Source organism: Mirounga leonina, unplaced genomic scaffold (assembly GCF_011800145.1).
Source record: "Mirounga leonina isolate KUSES-001 unplaced genomic scaffold, KU_Mleo_1.0 Mir_366, whole genome shotgun sequence".
Taxonomy (NCBI): Eukaryota; Metazoa; Chordata; class Mammalia; order Carnivora; family Phocidae; genus Mirounga; species Mirounga leonina.
The window spans coordinates 21,787,705-21,805,625 of NW_023270709.1; the positions used below are offsets into that span (position 1 = coordinate 21,787,705).

General features: G+C 50.5%; 1 protein-coding gene across 1 annotated transcript in view; it reads left to right on the forward strand.

The window, feature by feature from the left end:
* The first annotated feature begins 2,567 nt into the window (after positions 1-2,567).
* E2F3 (E2F transcription factor 3) overlaps positions 2,568-17,921 on the forward strand; it is a 75,377-nt gene continuing 60,023 nt past the window's right edge. Inside the window, exon 1 of the mRNA XM_034985763.1 lies at positions 2,568-2,668. Coding sequence (XP_034841654.1) covers positions 2,651-2,668 — 18 coding nt within the window. The 5' untranslated portion in view covers positions 2,568-2,650. The remainder of the gene's footprint in view (positions 2,669-17,921) is intronic.

Sequence of the window (17,921 nt, forward strand, 5' to 3'; positions counted from 1 at the left end):
TCTGCCCCCACGATCCCGTCTGCCCACATGCTTCTGTCTATCAGCCTGGGCCTCGGGATCAGCTCTCGCCGCGGCATTGGTTGGATTTCAGGAAAAGAGAAACCCACGATTTAAAGGGCTCAGTTCCCACCCGCCAGGCATCGTCCGCATGGTCCAGCTTGCCTTTGGAGCACATGTGGGAGAATCTGCAGCTCGTGTACATCTATCACACTGACTGGCCAAAGGAAAGTGAATTCCCGCAAGTGTCCCCTTGGTCACCTTGACAATTTCTAAAAGCGAAACTTGCGCTCCAGGCTAGACGGACACTGAGTCCGCGGGGCGCTCAGCGCCTGCCCAGGTCAGCAGCCCCCGCCCGGCGTGCGGGCGGGGACCGGGCGGAGCTTGGACAAGGCGTGGTCTTCCGTGGGAGAGAAGGAAGGGCTTTGCCCCACCTCCTAAGAACCCTGCTCTCCCTCAGCCAATCAAGGAGGCCTATGCAAATAGAGGCCCTGTCGCCCCGGTAACCATGATGCACGGTAGCCAATGGAAACCGGCAAGTCGCGGCCCTGCGCCACGATTGGGACTTAAGTAAGGAGGCAGAGGCCCAATGGGCTGTGGGAACGGTCCTCGGCGGGTTGAAGGGCGGGGATATGCAAATATGGTTTGAAAAGCCGGCGGGAAATCTGAGTTTCGCGGGAGGACCTTGGCGCGTAAACCGTATCCCTTCATTCATTGTCAGCAGCAGCTTCCTGGAGCCATTTTTCAGCTGCCGGCCGCAGCACCCGGGCTGCCGCCGCCGCCTCGCAATCCGTTGCATCGGCCGCCCCCGACGCCTCCATCCCCCCTCGGGGCCCGATATCCGTGCGGCCGGGACCCTCCTCTCTCCAGAGCCCCGATTATTTTTGGCCCCCGGGGCCCGTGCGGTGCGGAAAAATAATAAGAAAAGAGAGAGAAGGGGCTCGGAGGCGCCGGGCGGGGAGGAGAGAAGGAGGAGAGACTTGGAAACTCCGACTGCAAATAATAAAGAAATTGAAAACAATACATTAAAATACCATAGCAATAAAAAGAGCAGGAGCGAGAGATGAGAAAGGGGATCCAGCCCGCCCTGGAGCAGTACCTGGTGACCGCCGGGGGTGGGGAGGGGGCGGCTGTCGCCGCCGCCGCTGCAGCCTCCATGGACAAAAGGGCACTGCTAGCCAGCCCCGGCTTCCCCGCCGCCGCCGCCGCCGCCGCCGCCGCAGCCCCGGGCGCGTACATCCAGATCCTCACCACGAACACTTCCACCACCTCCTGTTCCTCCTCCCTCCAAAGCGGCGCCGTCGCCGCCGGCCCCCTCCTCCCCAGTGCCCCCGGCGCGGAGCAGACCGCCGGCAGCCTCCTCTACACCACGCCGCACGGACCCTCCAGCAGAGCCGGGCTGCTGCAGCAGCCACCAGCGCTGGGACGCGGCGGCAGCGGCGGCGGCGGCGGCCCTCCGGTAATGCCCTCCGGTTCCCACCGTCCCCAGCCCGGGCGGGAGGTGGGCTCGCACGGCGCGGGGTGGTGGGCGCGCTGCGGGCCGCCCCGGGACGGCGCGGGGCCGAGCGTCGTGGGCCTCGGCGGCTGCCCCTCGGGCTGGGCTTTATTGTTAGACTTGTGCGCTCCCCCTCACCCCCTGCGCCCGGAGGGCCGGGGGGCTCCGCCAGGCGCGCGGGGCAGGGGGGCTTGCCTTGGCGCGGACCACTTCCGACACTCCGAAACTTTTCGCGGCCCCCCCTTCTTTTCCTGCACTTTTCCCTACCCCCACCCTCCCCTCCCCTTCAACTCGAAGCTTCCTCTTTCTCGGGCGTAGGAAGGGGTCACGCCCCGGATGGAGAAGGGGGTGGGGGAGGGAGTAGTGAACTGGGGAGTGGGGGACTCCGGGGGCTGGAAACCGGGGGGGGCTGTTGGGGTGCTCGCCCCTCGCCGGCCTCGGAGGCCCGTCGGCTGCCGGGGGTCCCTAAGGCGTGCTCGGGGCGCAGGGGCTCTGCCATGCCGCGCTTGACACATTTTGGGATCTGCAACCCCCGGCAACAAAGGGGCCGGGGGAGGCGGAGAGAGGTGGCGGGGAAGGTGGGGCTGGAAGCCGGGGCGAGCTGGGGCGTGGGCTGTCTGGGGGTGAGGGGCTCGCGGCAGGCGCCCCAGCCTGGGCGCATCCCGGCGGCCGCAGCCGCGGCGCCCGCGTGGCCCGAGCGCCCGGGCCTTTCGCGCCGGCCCCGGGCCTGCCCTTGACCCGCCTCTCCCTTTGCCCCTTCCTTCCCCGCCCTGTCCCCCTCCCCGCCCCGCGGCGACGGAGGGCGGGGGCAGCCGTGCTCCCGTCCCGCCGCCTGGGTCTGTCCCTCTCCCCGGGACCCGCCGGTGACGTTTCGCACACGTGCGCGGAGGACGCGCCTGTGACTGGGGAGGAGGCGGCGGCGGGAGGGGGCGCTGGAGGGGGAGAGGGGGGCACCCACTTCCTCCTGCTCGCCGGCTCCCTGGCCTGGGACGGTCCCGGCGCCCTCGCACCCGCCCCCGGCGCGGCCACCCGCCCCCTGCGCTCCCTCGCCCCCGCCACGGGCGCCCGCCCTCGCCCGGCGCCGCCGGTCTGCTCGGCCCTCCGGGCCCCCTCTCCAGCGGCCCCCCCACCTCCCCCGGAGCCAGGCTGGTTTCGGAAATGCCCTTACAGCAGCAGGTTAGTGACCGGGACGGCCCGGGGGCGCCGGCTTCTGTTGGGGGCTGAAGCCGTGGGGGTAGGCGGTTGAGCGGGGTTTTGGAGTGGGAACGGGGGGTTGGGTGCTTGAGGGAAATGAGTAAGCAAGAAAAATCTAACTAAGTAAATGCCCCGGCCTCGGGTGCTGGGAACCTCGGGCCGGGAGTGTCCGCCCCAGGGGGTGGGTGCGGTGTTTACGCGTATTTTTTCTCTGGGGGGCCGATGGATGGGCGATCGGGAAGCGGGGGGGGGGGCTTCTCGCCAATGGCCGAGTTGAAGCTCTGTTTTCTGTCTTCCTTCCCTTGTGCTGGAGGGGGAGGGGGGCGGGTCAGAGGGTAGGGTGTCTGCAGGATTCCCAGGCCACCCGCCACCCCCTCCCTTTGTCCCTGCAATTTATAAAGCGCCTTTGAGAGATGATTTAGGTCAGTATGCGGCTTCTCTTTTTGTCGATACTGGAAAGAAGTGTGGCCCGGAGGTCTCTCCCCTTTCTCCTTTTCTCTCCTTCATTCCCTTCCTCCATCTCTCCTGTTTTCACCCTCGTGGTGAGGGTTGGCCCGCACGAGATTAGGAGCGAACCCGAGTCAGCTATGGTTGTTGATAATACCAGTCGTTGACCTCACCTCGTCTCAGTTCCAGATGGGTGTATTTTTTGGAGAAGCAAGATTTTGCAGGGCTCTTTAAGAAAGTCGGCACCTACGCAGCACTTTGGGAAATGAGATGGGTTTTGGAATAATGAAAATTTTTTTATTCCCTTACTCTTTCCAGTTTCTCTCATGGTTGGATCTTAACTGCTTTCCAGCCCCGGAGATACTTGCTGAGGATGTGTGATATAGTCTCATATAGTCTCAAAGAAGCTCATCGTTTTTAGTGACAAGGGTCTGCCAGCAGGGGGGAGATAGAGTACAGTACCTACTTACACATACTGTATCCAGGATGCTGGATCTCAGGCACAAGACTATTCCATGCTTGTAGCATTAAATACTGTTAACTTCATCTGACCTGAACATGTTTAGAATATTTTTTAAGCATATTGGCACCTTACATAGTTCTCTTACTATATCAGAAACCTAATCTGAAACAACCAGCTATTGACATAATTCTTGGATTGGATTCAGATTTATGGGAGAGTAGTTTTGATAATGGGAAATTATGAGACCACCAGATTGCTGGGGTTTTTTGGGGTTTTTTTTGGAATCTTAGGCTGCTTGTCGAGCCTCCAAAACTGCCTAGCCAAACTTACATGTAATTCATTGTGTTTATAAAAATTACCCTGTCTTCCAAGTTATGTCAAAACTTTATCTTTCTTTCCATGAAATTATTCCAAAATCATGAGCATTGAAGATAAAGTTTGATTTTCTTAGCAAAATTATATTAAACTTTTATTTAAGTCTTGAAATTTTGTTCATCTTCTTCCCCTAAGGCAGAAGATGGCTTGGGGATAGCTGAGTGATTGGCTGAGCAGAGTAACCATTTAAACACTTTGTGTCCAAGAAGAGGTTGAGAACTCTGTTCTGGTGGCCAGATCTGCAGACCCACTTGGTTCCAATTCTCAGGAACATCTAACAACTTTTTACGGGAACAGATCCTCAGCCTTTTTTTAATGGGAGAAAATATATGAGTACTACCTTAGTAAGCTATATTGCTGCTGTTATTTACAAGTTTTATGATCTTAGGCAAATAATTTCTCAAAAGCTTTCTTCTTCTGTAAAATGGGAACAATAGCAAGGTTAAGGTTAAGGTTCTCTTTCTTTTTAAGGGTTCAATATGATAATGCACGTAAAACTCTTCACACAGTGCCAGGCAAATAGTAGATATCCAACAAAATTAACATTCAGAAATGTTATTTCTTTTATAATTTAGAGAAATAGTGTTAAGACTTTGTGCACACTGCTTTGTTTACATACGAGAGTAAAAGGGTTAAAAGTTTTCTAAGGTGATATGTAATTAATGATACCGAATTAATTTGGGTTTTTTAATCCACAGAACATGGCTCTTCCAGCGATGGGTGAAATAGGGACATGTCAGTAGGACAGGACTATATAGAGATTGGTGTCGAACTGCCTGTACATGATCTTGTGCCCTGAGTGGTGATAAATTTAGATCAACTCATCCTCACTTTTTCGCCTGGGCTCTACCTCTCCCGTGACTCCATGGACCTGCTCCCTTTGGGGTGCCATCTGTGCTTCCTGGCTCTCAATTGTCAGTAAGGCAGAGGCATGCTCTAGGTAAATTCATTTTCAGCTGGTGGACTATTGGAAATGGAAGAGCTGTAGAGGCCCAGAAGTGCTATTTTCTGAAGCAGAAAGGGCTTCATCATTTTCTGCCTCTTCTAAAAAAGGTGAAATGTATTTCATTCTCCTTCTAGAAAATTTGGGATCTATTAACGCAAGAGACAGTGGCCTTTCACATCTGATTTAATTTAATCCAGTCACAGCAGCCTCCTGATTATACTTTGGGAAAGAACCCACAGTGCTCGAAATTTCGATGTGAGAATGGAGGAGCCCTAGATGCTATGGCTGGGTCTGTTGTTTCCTGTGCGTGTATAAAAGAAAAACGCCGGGTTCCTGTGGTTCTATACTCAATAATCTTGCTTCTGCTGAGATATATGGTTGATGCCAAGTTTAAACTAGGAGAGAATTTTTAGTCACTACATACCCGAAAATGGAAGTTTTAATATAATGCAGTGCCCAGACTCGGGCGGTACAAATAGCTCCTCTGTAGTCAGCACCCAGGGCGCCACTCTAATCATCCCCTCAAACAAAGCACCCTTAAATGTGGCACTGTGAGCGGAGGAACCCAAGCTCGCGCACAGGAAAGGATTTTTTTTTGTTTGTTTGTTTCCCTATAAGTCATCACCTTGTGTAATGCTTGGAAGAGTAGATTCTGAGATTAATGTTGTGCGGTGTAAAGCTAACTTGAAAACAGAAAATAATACTCAGAGCTTAGGCCTGAATAAACAGCAGCACCTGGAGATTTAAAGGCTGGCGGGGGGAGGGGAGGCGGGGAGTTGCTTTTATTCTCATTTCTCAGAGATCTCATGCAGTAGTCTTCTTTTAACTCTTCTGTCTTGGGGCGCCTGGGGGGTTCAGTTGGTTAAGCGTCCCACTCTTGATCTCAGCTCAGGTCTTGATCTCAACTCAGGGTCATGAGTTCAAGCCCCGTATTGGGCTCCACGCTGGGCCGCGCTAGGAGCCTACGTGAAAAACAAAACCAAACCTCTTCTGTCTTGATTGCCTCCCCAAAGATATACCACCCACACCTTCAACCCCCTTTCCACAGGACTGGGACCCATTTGGCAAAGCTTCAGATATCCATCCTTAGTTTTCTGATTTCACAGGATTTCCCTGTCTTCCATTTGTCCAGTTTACAGCCACTCTGCCAGGCTCACCGGCTCCCATTCCTTTGTAACCACCTCCTTTCTTACTAACGTTGTGAAACCGAGGGTGAGAGAGAGCCAACAATTGGCCTGTGCTCAGGATATGGAGTCCTGCCTCGGTGCCCATGAAACCCACTCCAAAGAGTGCAAGGCGAAGAAGTAGATTTCAGTTCTTACCACATTCTGTGTTTCAATTTGGTTTTTAGAGAGGGGAATTTTCCTGAATTCTTCGAGGTACTAATAAGCATGTGGTTTAATGCATATTTTCATGCTTGTTAGCAGCTTAAAAATAGTGTTTTAGGGACTGTATTTACAATTGCTAAGAAGCATTTTTTTTCTACTAATCATTTTTCATGGGACTAAGAAGGGAAGATAAACTGGGAAAGCAGTAAATATAGGAAACCACTAATGGTATCTCCTTCCTCCTACTCTGATCCACTCTTTGGCTTCACAGAGTGACTTGGAAAATGTATCTTACGCAAAGAAAAGTTATACAACAGAAGGCTTAGAAAAGCAACAACTGAGGTGAGGACAGGAAACCCAGGAAGGGGGTTCCTATAGAGGGGTAACGCACGTAACATTTGCTCCAGTCAGAAGGAAATTGGTTTATTTTCTGTTGTCATTTTTGCTTCAAACACTCCCCCCACCCCCATAAAGCAGGGTGTCTTTAGAACTCAAAGAATGTACAAGTTACAAGAATGCATTCTTAGTCTTCCCCGGACCTTAACTGGGGAGTCAGTCTTATGGCCATGGTCGAGTATCACTTTGAGCAAGAAGAGATAAAGCCCACTGGGTGCCAGATGGTATCACAAAGCCCGTGCACTTTGCTTTGCTGGAGAGAACCTGAGCAAAGCAGACCATTACTTAGATTTGTCAACTAAAGCAGTTTATGTCCACTGGAGGCTGATAGGGAGAATGAACAGCTGGTGGAATAGGGAAGAGATGAAGAGAAGTACAGGTAACCCTTGAACAGCATGCACACACAATCAAAAATCTGAATATAGCTTTTGACTCCCCCCCAAAACTTAACTACCAATAGCCTACTCTTGAACTTTTCCTGATAACACAGTTATCACAGATTTTGCCTGTGTATTACATACAGTGTTACAATAAAGTAAGCCTGAGGAAAGAAAGTGTTATTAAGAAGGTCACAAGGAAGAGAAAGTACACTTCTAGTACTACAAAAAATAAATAAAACCCCATAGAAGTGGACCCGTGTACTTCAAACCTGTGTTGTTCAAGGGTCAACTATAAGTGACTTTGGCCCAACGGGTGGGGCTATCTGTAGGGTCCAGGCAATATTCTTATAACTCAACAGTCCCTAAGAAGAACGCTTTCGGTTAGCACGGGCAACAATCGATGATTCCTGTGGTCTTTGTTCGACTCCTAACGTTGACAGCCGTGAAGCAACAGTTATCCTCTGACCCGATCCCTTCGTTTTGCAGGTGAAGAAATTCAGCCCCAGTGGAGTTCAGTTACTCGCCCAAGGTCACAGGCTAGCTCATGGCAAAGCCAGGACTGAAATTAGAGACCTGAATTCTTAGAGGAAGCCTCAGTCACCAAGAAAAAGTTAACTATGTCTCAGGTGCCCTGTATGGGAAAAATCGGATTATAGAGTCCGTCTTAGATGGCCTTCAGGAGGGGTGACTTTTTTTTTTTGACATGTGCACGTATGGAAGTATCCTTTGAACAGTTGGTCTTGGAGTAACAACTCATTGTCAAATATTCAGAATAAGCGAGTGACTTTAGATGTTCAATGAAAGGGAATTTTTCAAAATGGGAGGAATGACTGACTTATAAAAATGTGGCAGTGTTTTTAAAGCTTTGTTACTTACAAGCTTGTTCTCTGTGTATATGACATTTCAGGTGCTTTTATTAAAAGAGGAAACATATAGAGAAGAGAACCTAAGTGGACTTTTGAAACTGTCTTCAGGGCAGGGGCACCAAATAGCTCCTGTGCTGGAAGTTTTGTCCGGGGCCATCCATGTCTGGAGTTACTGGACAGGTTTTCAGAGGTCCTTGCCCGGTCACACTGGCCGAGTGGCTCTTCCCGCAGGAAAGACTTCTGATCTAACCAAGTGGCTGGTCAGTTAACACTTTCAGAGGAAGTCACCATCCCCTAAAACCCAGAACGCATTTCATTAAAATGTCAACTTTTACTGGTGGAACTGAGGAAGCTTAAAAATAGAATCACTTCAAGCCCTGGAGCCTAAAAGTGAAACCTAATCTGAGGTGGCTGTAGTTCATCCAGTCGTTAGGGGCTCGAATCTATGGCTTGTGTGTCGCCCACAGACCCGCAAGGGGCCGTGCAAAGCGCCGGCCTCTAGGCCAGGGAGCGCTCAGGAGCGTGAAGACAGCAGTTGTGGTTATCAGTGAACCTCGTGTTCCAGAAGATATTTTGGTAAACGGAGTCCATCTTCCAGGCAGCGAGAAGCCGAATGCCCTTGGTCCTCCCGGCCAGCTCATGCCTGGCTACCCCGGAGAGCCTTTTGGCTCCTCCGGCATGCTCCAGTTTTCATGACCCCAGTGGTTGTGGCTCTGGACCCTGGGGTCACGGGAAGGGAGCTCAGAGCCCCGAGAGCTCACCCCCTCCTTTGCCCACTGCCATTTCTGATGCTCTGAGGTTCTAGAGCTAGAAAACCGGAGCTGTAGCCCTGTGGGCCCCAAGCCCCATCCCCTTTGAGTCCCGCTGGGTCCGGCAGGCCTTAGGAGAGAGGAAGGCTTGTGTGCCAAACGGCACCCTCACCTTGAATTCAGGCGACAAGGGAAGGGCAGCTGGGTATGAGGGTCAGATGGTGGAGTCCAGAGCCAGGGCACCTGGGTTCTTACTCTGGCAATGCGCACCAGCCATGTGACTTGGGACTTAGCACGCTGAACCTCTGCGTCTCAGTTTCTAACCGGTAGAATGGGAAGATCACAGTACCTAACCCCCGCACCCCCGGGGGGGTTAGGAAGATTGCAGGAGTTCCTATTTGTAAAGTGGGTAGGCAAGGCCTGGCACGGGGGAGGGGTCGTGAGAGTGTTCAGCAGATACCTGGCAGGACCGGGCTCCCCTTCCAGGGCCATCTCTTGGGCTGTCCTTTGTGGCCTGTTTTCTTAACTAGCCCGGCCCTCACTTAAACCCAGTTACACCTCCACAAAAGGTGGTGGCGGGGAGGAGGAGTGACGCACGGAGCCATTTTCTCCTGACCTGGTCATTAGGGTCTGTGTCTCTTGATAAGCCGTGCACTGACTTGGGAGAAGGAACAGAAGAATAAGCTTCTTATTATAATAGTCCTAGCAGTAGTAATCGCGTCGTGAGGAAAGTCTTTATTTCTGCGATTAAACGCGTTAATAAAGTTGCACTGTTAGCATGATTGCACTTCTGCACAGTAAACCGTGGCTTAAGACTGAATGGCCGGAATCGGGGTGTCTGAGCACCCCGGGACCCAGCCGGCGCAGAGGCCCCCGTCCATGGAGGGGGTGGGAGGAGAGGGCTGCGCTGATCTCCAGAGTCAGGGAGCCTGCCTCCGGGCCTCCCTGTCCCCTTCACCGCTCACCTCTCCCTCTGCCTGGCTTCTAGAAGGATGCCAGGATTACAGCCTTCCCTGGCCGCTCTTGTGACTTACCAAATTAATTAACAACCTTTTCTGCGGCATTCGAGGTCCTCCCGGCTCGGCTGCTGGCCGGGCACAGCGCTTCAGATGGCTGCAGGGTTCCTTCTGGTGCCTTCATTTGCTCGTGGGTTCCCTCTCCTCCCACTCCACGTCGCTTCTCTGGCTGCCCTCATTCCCACCGGCCCTGAGTCCGCCTCCTCGCTGCCTCATCACTGGCGTTCCTGCGGGCTCCAGGAAACCCGTCCAGGGTGGCTTCACCACGTACTGCGCACAGTGCCTTCTACACTGTTAGACCCAGATACTTGAGAGGCGTTTTCGTTCAACGTCTCCGGTGTGCTTGGCACCCTGGTCGGTCTGCCAGGGATGGAGAAGAAGTCGGAGGTGTGACCCGCCCACTCTCAAGTTTACAGTCTGTTTGGGGAGACAGGCTTTAAACACAAGGTGATTTCGCGAGCAAGACTAAACAGGAGTCGGGAGGAAAACAAGACTCATCTAGTCCTCAGTGGTGCGGTGCCGACAAGAGGTGTTGGCTGGGCCAGGAGAGAGGGGAGCTCTCGGGATCATCGGTCTCAGAGCACACGAGGGTGCACATTTGAATCATCTGGGCACTTCCAAAAACATACCAGAAACTCGGGCCCCACCCGGATTAATTAGAATCCTTGAGGGTGGCATCCAGACTTGGGAATTTTTTTCTTTTTTTCAAAGTGTCCCAGATGATTTTGCTGTGCATTCACAGTTGGAACCATGGAGCTAGATGGAGAAGGAGGATTGAGGAGATTGTTCATGCCTGGGGAAGCATCATGAGGCAAAAGGTAGGGAGAGGAATATAGGTCACACAAGGAGAGACCAGTTGGACTGAAGTCAATACGGGGGAATAACAGAACCTAACATTGGATATGTTGGTAGAATTGGTCTAGAATAGGGCTTGGCCTTCCTACGACGGTCAGGCAGGGAGTTAATCCTAAGTGATGTGGGGGGCTATGCTTGCTATCAAAGGGGGGCCATGGGACCCAGCCCTAGGCAATGTCTGCCAGAGGGGAGGGCAGGCCCTGCGTGTTGCCATGTCTTCAACCTTCTTAAAATGCCAGAATCTACCAGTTTTAAACTGTTGGCTCGATTAAATAGGAAAATGTGCAGGCCAAACAAAATAGGTCTCTAGGACAGATTTGGCTTAAGGGCTGCCACTCAGCAGTCTCTGGTCTATGGGATAATAATAGCTAATGTTTATTGAGTGCCCGAGTGTGTGGAGGGTGCTAAACTAAGTGCTTTACGCACATTAGCACATTATCCACATAACAACCTATGAAGTGGGTATTATCATCATGCTTGTTCTGCACAGGGAGAAACAGTGAGGGGTTAAGGGGCTGGCTCTGGTCCCCACTGATGAGTGGGGCCGCAGAAATGGAACCCGAAGGGCCTGGCTACAAAGTCTCCGCTCATTCCTGGCTTTTATCCTCTGCGGTCTCCGACATGGTATTCATTATATAGTAGAAACTCAAGATGCCTGTCAAAAAGGAATCACCCGGTGTTTTTCCAAGCTTCCCTGATAGTAAGAATTGCCTGTAGCACTTGTCCCTCTACCCTCTTCAATTAGAGAGAAATACCAAGATCTTCTGATCTTCCGGGATGTGTGACAAACACCGGTGGATGGAAGGAGTTGAGCACAGGCAAAGGTTCTGGAAGCTGGAACGGCCAGGCGAGGGCTGAAGCTGCCTGCAGAACCCGTGCACTAGTGTTAGGCTCATCTCCGCTCCTTCCTCAGCCCAGAGGGACTAGCCCAGCAGACCCCGGAAACCTGGGCCAGGTGCGCTGGACCCCAAGCCCGGCCCTGTGGCTCCCAACACCCGTATGTCCAGGTCATTGCTAAGGCAGACCATCTGAAGATGGGTTACCCAAAACCCAAAGTAAGCGAAACAAGAAGGCGCTCCCAAAGCACTGAGAACCTCGGCTCAGGAGGTCCACGCGGGTATGATTGCCGCATGCCGGGTACCCACACGGGCTGGGAACATACCATATCGTATGACATGCTGGACATCGTGCCCTCAGAGGATTTACTTGACCCTGTAGTAGGAAGGCTTTTCATTCTGTTGGGTCTAGGCCTACCTGGAACAGGTTACCAAGTGAACTCAAAGCCAGGAAATTTCCCTGGGAAGGGAGCTGGGTCCCACCATTCAGGGTATGGGCACCATAGATCTCATGAGTCTGGAAGCAGGATAGCAACAGTGACCATGTGAAAAGGCAGGACGGAAGTGAGGGAAAGGCTGAGAAAAGAACTAAAAGGACTTTAGACTGCCCCTATGTTTCGCTCCTGGGACTGTCGGGATGGATGAGGCCAAGGATGTCCTCCATCCTGCATCCTGGTGTACGCTGTGGGGAGTGAATGGTTATTTGGTAGGAGTTGGTTGTGAGTGACACCACAGGCCATCCAGCTTCCTAACAGGCTAGGGCCACGCACTGGAAATGTGGCCTCAGCACAGAGGTCTCAGTGGGCCTCTTGAAGAACAATGGCGAGCCAAGAACTGGTCTCCCTAACTTAAAAAAAAAAAAAGGACGAAAATTAATGTGGGGCCACAAGAAAACCTTTCATTGTTTTCACTTCTCCCCGTGTAATATGAAAACGAGACAGATCCATCAGGTTGATTTGGGGGATCAATACTGTCAGGGCTCACTGAGACGAGCCATCAGATGTTATTTATTATGTGCTTTACCAGGTCCAGGCCTAGCTCCTGGCTGCTTTGAGAAAGCCCACAGTTTGCAACCCCTCGAAGGCGAGAGCCAGCTAGGGAGTGCTGCGCATGAAGAAAGGTCACATAATTACATCTTGAACTAAGATGGCTCTTTGGACCGTAATTTCCTAGGCGCTCTGATTTTGCTGATTAAAAAAAAAAAAATCTTGAACTTTCTTAAGCTCTAGCACATTAGCATTTAAAAATGAGTCGTTGAGTACTCCTCTGGAGGAAAGACTCATGTAAACTCTTAAGTATCTTTATAATTAATTTTTAAATATGTAACTTGTACTTAAGCCCATTTCCAGCACTCTACGAACTGACCGATTTTGTGGCTGTATTGGGTGGCAAAACTGGTGACGATCACACTAATCATGTAAAATTTCCAACCTTTCACGTTGCTGTTTTCCCCATGAGCATCTCCAACACCCTAAATCTGGGACTCTAGGATGTGGGGCTCTGAGCCCCGGTGTCGGGGCGGTGGGTCACTGAAGGAGCACAGGGCTCAGAGATCTGGCCTCAGAAACAGGCTCTGTCACTTACCACCATGTGACCTTTTACAAATGAGATGTATGAGCTGAAGGTACCTAAAATAGTATTTCCTGTCTCCTTGAGTGGTTTGAAGGATTAAATGAGATAGCGTTTATAGGAAATGTGTGTTCCTGATTTAGTGCGCACCCCTCCTCCCCCTCCACAGTAGAAACTCTTGAGTGTTGGTGAGTCTGAATTCTCAGTATTTTTACCCCCTCCAGGGAAAGCAGAGTGTTGGACAGATACTTATCGCATGCCCACTTTGTGCAGAATGCAGTTCCCAGTGTTCTGAGGCCTTCAAAGGTGACCAAGACGCTCTTGCCCTCATCAGGAGAAAGGCAAGATGGAACATGTTCTTCAGTCATTAAGACAAGATAAAAGACAGTGAAGGCCGTAAGATGGTATCGATGGAGTTTCTTAGGCATCCAAACTTGGGGAAGAGGACAGAAAGCTTGAGGGCATTTGAAAATGGAGAAGGATTTCAGGCGCCACTGACGTTTTGGGCAGAGACTGCCTCCACTCGATGCCAGTACCCCCTCCGAGTACAACATCAGCGTGGTCTCTGGACATTGCCAGTGTCTCCTGGGGGCAAAGTCAACCCCCACCCCATTGAGAACCGCTGTACTAGAGCTTGAAGGAAGGGCAGAAACAGGGAATCCCATAGATGCATCTTCAATATAAAGTGTCTATTGACACTCTAAAATATGGTAGAGATTTTCAAAGCATGATTTCTCATAGCTTGATTTTAATTTCGGCATGCCTACCCTCCTGTGGAACCCCAGAGCCATGTTCCCACACTTGGTCGATGATACAGAGAAAACATGCTCTGCCTAGCCTGCCGAAGCCCTGGCCCGTGTCTGGGTGGGCGTGCTGTGAATCGGCCCCTCAAAGCCTCCCCATAACTTGGAGAAGAAAGGATCAAAGTCTGCAGCTCAGCGAAGGCCGAGGAAGTTTTGCATTTATCATTTACTGACCTGGGTCATTAAGACAGACCTGCTCAGGACCTCCTCCTGCTCAGCGTGGCTGTTGATCCCCGTGCAACCATATGCCATACTTCTGACGATTTGGGCACATGATTTCCCCTCCCAGCCCCATCTCCCTCACCTGAACTGCGGTTCCTACATCACAGGGCTGTTGTGAACGTCGAATGCCATAATGTGTGTCAAGTGCTGGCTCCAGGGCCGGCCATGTGCTCAACTCGGGAGCGTTTGCCGTCATTGTCTATATGGGTGTCCGTGGTGGTACCTTCGTCGTTAAGTAGAAGCTTCCCTTCAGCGCAAACCAGCTTAGCAAACAGGGTGAAGCGGATTGAGAGGTGCAAACTTGCAGTTATAAAATAAGTTAGTCACAAGGGTAAAAAGTACAGCATGGGGAATAGTCCAGTAATACTGTAATAACTTCATAGGGTGATGGTGACGGTAACTACACTTATTGGTGGTGAGCATTTCCTAGCGCAGATAATTGTTGAATCACTGTGCTGGACACCTGAGACTAACATCATATGCGTCAACTATACTTCAATTAAAAATAAAGATAACGGGGCGCCTAGGTGGCTCAATTGGTGAGGCGTCTAACTCTTGGTTTCGGCTCAGGTCTTGATCTCAGGCTCATGAGATGGAGCTCCGCGTTGGGCTCCGTGCTCAGCGCGGAGTCTGCTTGGGATTCTCTGCCTCTCCCTCTCCCTCCTCTCTAAAAAAATAAATAAATAAAAATAAAAATAAATGCTCAGAAGAAAATAATCTTAAATGTGCATATCAAAAAAGAAGTTAGAAAGGTAAAAATCTTTTTAAAAAGAATTGGCGTCTGTAGAGATTTAAGAAACATCTGTTAATGTGTTATTAAGCTAGCAGAAGTAAATCAATGTCAACTGGGAAATATTAATTTGCATCAAATACTTAATAAGAAAAAATGCATAATGTACATTTTTCATCATGAATAGTAATTGTGCAGTCCAAACATTTTGAAATACATCAGCCAACCAGGAAATTTATACATTGTTGAAGACTAGATTACATTTGTAAATGAGAAGAAGAACCTGGTGTTTTGTTTTTTTTTTAACGTCATGTTTATTATATTTTGCAAGGACAATATTAACTGTGGTACCCGCAGAAGCAGATGACAGAAATGTCAGCTCTACGTCTCCTTAAAGTGACACAATTTCCCCTTCTAATAAAAAAGAATACTATAGCCCCCCTTCCATTCAAACTTGCTCACCGAAACACGGAAAATCTGAGTTTCGAGTTTTCAGAATTAAATGCTTTAGCAAGAATATGCATATCAACTACTTTGCATTCTAAAGTAGTATTGGGCTGCCGGACAAGAAAGACACGAACATGCCACGAAGAGGTCAACTGGGTGCCCGTGGCGTGGGCTCTGCACAACATGTAACTGTATCCCCGGGGGTGTGGAGAGCCTCCACCTGCTCAGGAGAGCCGACAGTGCTCATCCCGCCCCAACTCTGCGTCCAGTGATGCCACGTGGATAGCTCGTAGTTGACCATGGTGGAAGGATGTACACCAGGGAACCTGGCACATGCCACGAATTAGGGCTTTTTTTTTTTTTCCCCTGGAGAGCTGGTTGTGAAATATTTAAAAATGTATTCTATTGTGACCATGAAACAAACAAACCCCAAAACTGTTAGCAGCCATTCGCTTTGTAGCTGGTGCATATACAGCCACTTTCCCTGGCTCACTCCTACCCGTATGGGCCGGTCTCCACCATGGAGCGTACCGATTCACTTGACTTGCCTGGTAGGGGTGTATGGGGCACGTGCTGTGCGTCAGCCCCTCTTCTAGGCGCTGGGCATACAGGAACAGACAAAATCCCCTGCCTTTGTGTGGCTCAGATTGTCAGAATTGATAAAAGATTTTGCCACATCATAAATACCCTGTTCCCATCTTTGATGGAGCCTGGTGGGTTTTTTTTTTTTTTTTTTTTAAGATTTTATTTATTTATTTGAAAGAGAATGAGAGACAGAGAGCATGAGAGGGAGGAGGGTCAGAGGGAGAAGCAGACTCCCTGCCAAGCAGGGAGCCCGATGTGGGACTCGATCCCGGGACTCCAGGATCATGACCTGAGCCGAAGGCAGTCGCTTAACCAACTGAGCCACCCAGGCGCCCTTTTTTTTTTTTTCTTTTTAAAGAACAGTGGTTCTGAGGTGTGTGGTCTCAGGCCAGCAGAAGCACTTGGGAGCATGTAAGAAATGCAGACTTTGCGGTCACACCTGAGACCTACTGAGGCAGAAGCTCTGGGGTGGGAAGCAGCAATGTAGGGTTCAACTGCACCCCCTCCCCCGCCCATCATCCTGGTGCACCAAGTTTGAAAGGCACGGTTAGAGAAAAGACAGCTCTCAGCAAGAAAGGGCTGGGGAATGCTAAGGCCTCCCTTGTGTTACAGTGTTGCTCACGTAAGTGCAAGTCTCCTAGCAGCAAAGCTTACAAACCATAGTCTTGGGTGTATCAAGACGGTTCGAAACTGGCAGTACCCCTTGATCTCTCCCTGGGCCTGGCATCCCTCCCTGAAACCAGAGGCTCCGGGAGGATCCTGCCCGCTGCAGCCCAGAACTCAGTAACAGAAATTCTTAGCCTTCTTTGGGCTTTTCATCATCCGGCAAAACAGGGAAACTGCTTCCCTCCCTTTTCCCCAGAGACTGTTGACATGTTTGCCTGACAAATATTTTCCTCCTTTTAATTCCTTCCCTCTTAATGGTCCTCTTATCTAGCACCATTAAAAATCTTTATAACCAAATTGCCAGCCAGATGTACAGGACTTATCTGGAAATGAAATGGTTGCTCTCCTTCCATGTCTGGTAATTTGGGTATTTAAAGATATTGTGAGGAACAGATGAAATGAGAGACCACGGGAAAGCATCCAGCCTGGAGCTGGGCACAGAGTGGCCGGGCACTCGTTTACTGTCTGCAGTTCCTGCCCCATCCCCAGTAAAGGCATTAAACAGATCGCACGCTCCTTCTTGCGAAAAGCTTTTGACTACCCACAGTTTGAGTGGGTATGAATCACCATCATATAAATTATAATCAAAATCATGGAATCAGAAATTCTGATTAGTTAAAACTTACATATATATAAAATTAAACTTAGAAACTAGAAAATAAAAAAGATGTTAACCTCATTTTTTTTCCTTCATGAAGAGGGGTGGAAAAAAAAAAGACCCTCATCAGAGTGGCAGAAATTCTTCTGCACCAGCCCAAACCGGGGTCGACTTCTTAAGTAACCTCTCTTCAGTTTATAAACGCTAATCGACTGCTACCCATGTTAAAAGGAGGGTTTGGGATGGAATGGTACTTTCTTTTGAGAACAGGCTGTCTTGAAAACGCATGTGAAGGATCATGTGGCTTGGTTATGGCCCAGGTTTGTCTTGGTGGTTCTCTTTCTAAAAAAATGTCTCTAGCCATTCGGTGGGCAGCTCCGCCCCCTTTCTGCCCACCTTCAGCCAAACCAACTTCTGGTGACAGAGACAGTTTTAAGCTTGCCATTTGCGGCCGACGGTATTACAGAGGTTGAGAAAACACAGCAGGCAGTACTCATTTCTTGCTTCCTGCTTTGCTCGAGAGTGTGAGCATCAGCTTTTCTGAAGCCCTTGACTTGGGACGTTTGCGGCTCGGTGTCATGAGGGTGGCCAAGGTGTGGCCCTTAAACGCCGGCCTCTTCTGAAGGTCTAGCATGACTCAGCCGCTGCCATCTTCCCAAAACCAGGTTCAGGGTGTGGTCCTCCCGTCCTGCCTTGGGGAGTAAAAGTTAGCCGTGCCATCTACTGTAGTTGAGTTTTATAAATATTTTTTAAACAGATCCAGGCATACGTTGTCACATTTGACAGTTACAGGTTGCCGAGTGGTGAGCTCTTTTGGGTCTTGCTCTACCTTTTGCTGTAATACAAGAATGAAGGTGTTGAAATGGCCAGCTTGTTGGCTGCCCTTTTTAGGTCAGGAAGGTCTCCTGCTGTGTAGGCCCCCACTTGGCAGGATTAGGAACTTGGATCTCTTGCCCTG